The 6,000-nt window shown below is 42.5% G+C and overlaps 1 protein-coding gene across 1 annotated transcript in view; it reads left to right on the top strand.

The window, feature by feature from the left end:
- Positions 1–6,000, top strand: part of thsd7bb (thrombospondin, type I, domain containing 7Bb) — a 59,301-nt gene that overhangs the window by 29,215 nt on the left and 24,086 nt on the right. The window contains exons 3-6 of the mRNA XM_035523142.1: positions 1,526–2,375; positions 4,750–4,998; positions 5,217–5,377; positions 5,810–5,965. Coding sequence (XP_035379035.1) covers positions 1,526–2,375; positions 4,750–4,998; positions 5,217–5,377; positions 5,810–5,965 — 1,416 coding nt within the window. The remainder of the gene's footprint in view (positions 1–1,525; positions 2,376–4,749; positions 4,999–5,216; positions 5,378–5,809; positions 5,966–6,000) is intronic.

Here is a 6,000-nt window from a genome sequence, read left to right on the forward strand (position 1 = left end):
TAAGCTTTCTTGTAAAATGTACATGCTGTCACTCACCTAAATCAAACAGTACTGATAAATGACCGTTTTTGTCTATTGAAAAATCACAAGTGGCAATTAGCTGAAACAAAACAGATATTCTAACTTTAGAGACTAGTATCATTAACTCGAAACACCCTATCTGTACTTCAAGAAGTGCTTTAAAGGCAAGGCAAGGACGTTTTCTTAGATTAACATGTTCACACTCAGAGATCATTCAAACTGTTTCACATGGAAGAAGGTGAAAATATAAAGATATTTAAATAATGAAATTAAATAAAGCATAAGTGTAGATTAAAATAAAATCAAGTAAAAATACATTTAAACTAGATTAAAAGAAAAGTTTAAGGTCAATGCCAAATAAAGTCTTCAAGTTCAATTATAAACACAAATATTAGTTAGTTCCAGTTGTGTGTAGCACAAAGGCTAAAGGTTGCTTCAGTGTGTTTATTTTGGGTTTTGGACTTTATGAGCTGAGTCCAGCTAAAGATTTGATGGACATCAGCAAAGTGGCTGTTTATTGACCTAAACAGGACGTTTGTCTTTAATAAGTTCAACTGCTTAAATGGAAGTCAGTGGTTGAATGACATGGCAACTGGTCAACCAAACTGACCACAATACTACTCTGAGGGAAGAGAGACTAGCTTTCCCTGGTCTCCGTAACAGTAGAACAAGTTATTAACTATTAATAGTTTATTACTAAGTGTTATATTACTAATATTTCATGTGAACATGGTAGGGTTTTGTTCCAGGCAATCAGTCACAGTGATGGCTCATGTCACTGTGGTCCCAAGACCTCAAACTACTCATTGAGAAGTGGCGAGATGGAGTCTGCTTTCATGTTCTGCGTTTCAAAGCTCAGCAGACACACTGCATTGGGAAACACAGTGAAGACACAGCGTTGTAGACTTCTGACCTCACACTGACATGTGCTGGTCAGCAAGTTCAAGGCTGGTAACAGTGATGTCATAACCATATGCTTCTCCTTCCTTGCCTTCTTCTCCTATGAGATAGCGGTGGTGTCACATGGAGCAGGGGTTGCTCTGCGACCTCGGTAATAATACTGTTCAGGGAGTTGGCGGATATTTGAGACGTGGACCTTTGACTCTCCATCTGTGCATACAGTGATGATGTCATACTTTCTTAATCTGTGTAAAGCGTTGAGTTCCTATCTGCGCAACAATCGCCCTTCCCCCCACACACGCGCTGTACTGCCACAAAGGTTCACGTTTCATCATGTGCTATTGGAGACCTAATGTGATGCGTACTGTAATGAGATTAGTCCTGCTCACACCACTGTGTTTGACAGTGATGTGCTACAGTGAGTGTCATCTCCGAAGCTAAATTTGTGGTGTGTGTGTGTGCACTTTTTAATGATAAGATAAGATCCTGAGCGAAATTGTTGAACTTTAGTGGACTGCAGTAAATAATGGTCTATTAATCTGTGTCTTAAGAACAGGTACTGTACTCTCTCTCTCTCTCTCTCTCTCTCTCTCTTTTCCTGTAGGGGCGTGGGGGGTGTGCATAGCTGAGGAGTGTGGCTCGGCGGGTCTGCAGTTTCGGTCCGTGTGGTGTGCTCACACCGAGGGCTGGAACACACACCAGTCCAGTTGTCCCCCACGCCAGCGTCCAGCCCAGCAGCGTGCGTGCGTGAAGGTGTGTGAGTGGCAGCAGCAGGTGTTTGAGTGGCGGCCGTCTCCGTGGGGCCCCTGCACGCCGTCCGGCGCCTCACCGCCGGCTGATGGGTGTGTGACGGCACAGCGTGGGCTGCAGAGGCGGAGTGTGACGTGCGCACGCCGCTCCAACCGCACAAGTGTGAGCCCACAGGCGTGCGAGGCCTTCGCTCCCGTGCCTGAGCTGGAACAGGCGTGCTTGCTGCCATGCCCGTTAGACTGCGTGGTCTCCACCTTCTCCCACTGGTCGCCATGCAGCCGCACCTGTGGCCCCGCCCTCCAGCACCGCACGCGGAAGGTGTTGGCCCCGCCCCTTTACGGTGGCGCAGAGTGTCCCGGCCTCACTCAGACCCGCCCCTGCGGTCATTACAGCACCCACCCCGCCCTCTGTCCTTCTGACCAACAGGAGCACAGCTACAGCTTGTGGGCCGGGCCTTGGAGTGCGTGCAGACGCAAAGGGACAGCGCCCATTGGAAGGACCACGGTGGACTTTAGTAGTGGCATGACTGGACTGAAAACACCGAAACCTTCCTATGCAGTCAAAGGCCATTCTGAGATCATCGACTTTCAGCGCCATCCCTCTGATCAAGACACAAACCCCAGAGCATCTTGGGATGTTCAGATTGGCTACCAGACACGCCAGCTTCGTTGCACACATAGCAACGGCAAGAATGCCATGCTGAGGTGAGTTTACTTACATCAAATCTATTAACCCAGTCATATAATGCATTAAAAAATTATAGAGGTCATTCAAGGTCACTGCAATCTATCTGAATAGATAGAAATAGACAGGAGAACTCATAATAAACTATTTTATAATAAATCATTTACTGCTGAGTCTCTACCAGCGTGGTGTGACTGAGCTCAGAGCCCAGTCTTGCGAGTGTTGGGTTTATGGCATGCAGTGTAGTTATGAGGACAGTTCTGCTCCACTGAACTGGGGAGATCTTGAGTGAGTGCTTCACACGCCTCTGACACGCCCAGTTAATGATGACCACAGCTTTGCCTTGGTTTAGAAAATGCCATCTGGCTGCAGGGTTTTGCTATGTGACTTGCTTACAATTATCTGTCCTCTTGCAGGCATAGAATGCATTGCATTTGTGCATGTGTGTGTTTGTGTGGGGGGGGGGGGTATGAGATTTTTCATATTCACTGAAGATTCTTTCCTCTCACAAACATCTCTTCAGAGTATTATCACGAATTATTTTAGACAAATTCAGATCCTCAGGATGGATGTTATGGCTATTAAAGGTCTAGTGTAAGAAAAACTAGACAGTATCCCATCTTGTTGTCACGGAACACTCGCCTCCCGCGAGTCACGTGGTTTGGCCCGTCACGTGCAGTGGGAGGATTCTCGTTGGTGGCCACACCTGCACACACCTGTACCTCATCCTGTCTGTGTATTTAAACCCATGTCAGTGTGTGCAGTGTCGTTGGTCATCGTTGATGTAACGTGTTAATGTAAGGTTAATGTTCTTTTCGTCATTGTTAAAACGTATGCATGTTCATCGTGTTTGTTTAATGTCAACTGTTATATGTTCATGTTTGTGTTTATCGTTTGTAATACATGTGAGTGCCGTTGTCGTTTTGTGTAAATAAATGTTCGTCCACGTCGCTGGAGTCTGTGCACGCTGTCCCTCGCCCTTCAGCACTCGGGCCACCGCGCGTTACACTTGTACTTTCTAGTGTTGTTAACATTGATTAAAGTGGGGCTATTGGTGTGTGCATGTTTAAGATAAATCATGGTTTGCCATCTGATCTGAACCTGTGGTATAACAGCATTTACAGTAGTTTTTACTTTACACATTTTTAAAGCTGTAGTGAAGTTCTTAATATGAGTAAATGTATATTCATAAATTTTGCACTCCAAGTTTAGCCTAAACAAAAAAGATGATCCTTTAAATGCTTAAAATACTATTGAAGACCTAAATGGTATCATTTCATCTAAAAATATTATGGGCTATAGTACATTTAGGCTATATTATATTTAGCAGAAAATAATTTCAGTCACACATGAAGATTTATCTTCCAGGCATGTTTTATGGTCCTACACATCAACAAAATGCCATCAATACTACATAAATAATTATTTATCATGCCATCAATAATGCCGTCAATAATATATGATCAAAATAAACTTTTTGCAGAGAACACAAAGGGTTATTTTCATATGAATTGTGTTTTTTATTTATTATTATAAGATTATTCTATATCTCTGAGGCCTCCTCCTTTAGAGTTACTACAATTCCTATCAGCATGTACAAACAGAAGAGTAGCCTTATTCATTCATTTGTATAAAAATAATGTCCTGCCCAATTTTGGCCTGTTCCTAGCTTTTTATTATAAAATTATTGAGTTAAATGACTCAGAACTCCAGATGCACAAACAATTAATTATTCTAATTATTGTTTAATTATGTATGTGAACTCTGCTAGTTACTACTGTTATTAGATTAGTAATATTGGCATTTAGTTGTGAGGACCTGAAAGATTTGCACTTATACTATTAAACACACTTTTAGGTCATTATGTTTTGCTCTGAAAAAATGGAATTTTACTTGATACCTTGATGAGAAAATTCTGTCTGTCAGTTTCAGAAGGAAGGCCTCGGCAGACCGGCCCGTGTGCTTTCACTGCTACTCCACACATTTCAATGCTCTGTGCATTAGGGAGTGTTATATGCAGTAAGGGATTAGGCAGAGTTTCACATTTTGTCTCCCACAGCACAAAACATTTTCTTTTACACAACCACAGATAACACCCTGGCTTCCCAATGCAGTTATATTTGGCATGTTATAACTTTTGTTTTAATTTGCTTTGATGTGTTGCTTTACATTTAAATCCAGAATGATTGAAAATGTTTAAGACATGTGTCAGACTAGTTTGCATATAATGTAGTACAAATCCCAAATACTTAAATTAGCATATTTATAGATAGATAGATAGATAGATAGATAGATAGATAGATAGATAGATAGATAGATAGATAGATAGATAGATAGATAGATAGATAGATAGATAGATAGATAGGTGATGATAAGTTTTTTTTTTGTTCCCAGTCTTTGTGACCATCACAGCACCCCTGTGAACTTTCGATCTTGTGTAATGCCCAAGAACTGTGAGGTTTCTGATTGGTCAACATGGAGCTCATGCTCCAAAACCTGTAGGACCTCTGACCAATCGCCAGGCTTCAGACATAGGAAGCGACACGTGATGCGAGCCCCTGTTGGTGAAGGGGAAACATGCCCCTCCCTAGAAGATGTAGAGGCTTGTCATACTCTGGAGAACCTATTGCCGCCTTGCCCCAGGTAAAGTAGAGGAGGTAGTCACTGTAAACAGCCATTTCTAGTTCAACATTATTTAAAATAAATGTAATATTAATTCAGCATCTTAATTGCATTTGAAACATGAAATGTTGAATTCATCTAATATTGTGTAAAATAACTAAAATCCCGATCCAGAATTGTATGACGTAAGTGAAATGAAATGTATGCACAGTAATAATGTTCAGTTTCCTGAATCACAGGTATGACTGGAAGGTGACAAACTGGGGTCCATGTCAGGTGGGTCCCCTTCTCAGTCAACAGGACCGTCGCCAGGGCAACAACAGCATCTTGTGCGGAGGTGGGATCCAGACGCGAGATGCCTACTGTGTCAGGAACCCTGACAGCTCAACCAAGGCCCGGGGTAAAAAGATAGCACCCAAACGCCATGGACCCTGGTTGCTTTAGCCTCCCAAAAACATGAGAGCCAGGAGAGACACAGGTCCCATTAGTGGGAGTATATTTCAGTGGATGTACTGTGCGTCTGTTTCTATTTATGGTCTCATTTCTAAGGTCGCTTTTTTTCATCATATTTGCAGATACACATGAGGTCATTAGTTCTCAAGCAGTTAAAGAGCCCACTTTGCATGTGTAACTTTCTCTTTCATCTTATACGTGTGACTGGGGTTGAGAGCAGACGGATTTTGTCATTCAAATGGCTGAAGTCTGTAAGAAAAAAAAAACGGATTTGCATAACTTAAATTTTACCAGTTGTCTATTAAATATGTCATACAGTTTTAAAAGGAAGATCATGCATATGTACAACATCTGTAGAGTGAGTGTCTCTCTGCCCCAGTGTCGAGACCAGTTGGACAGAGTTTGTGTACTGGTCTCCTCCCACCTTTGACCCAGCCTTGCTCCATCCCCTGTTCAAAACCTTGTCGTCTTTCACCCTGGTCACCTTGGGGACCTTGTCTCCTTGACAACAGTCTGGAGCATCATCAGCAGAAAGGTGAGAGGTGAAGGATCCAATGAAAGACTTACAAA

This window comes from Electrophorus electricus, chromosome 26 (assembly GCF_013358815.1).
Source record: "Electrophorus electricus isolate fEleEle1 chromosome 26, fEleEle1.pri, whole genome shotgun sequence".
Taxonomy (NCBI): domain Eukaryota; kingdom Metazoa; phylum Chordata; class Actinopteri; order Gymnotiformes; family Gymnotidae; genus Electrophorus; species Electrophorus electricus.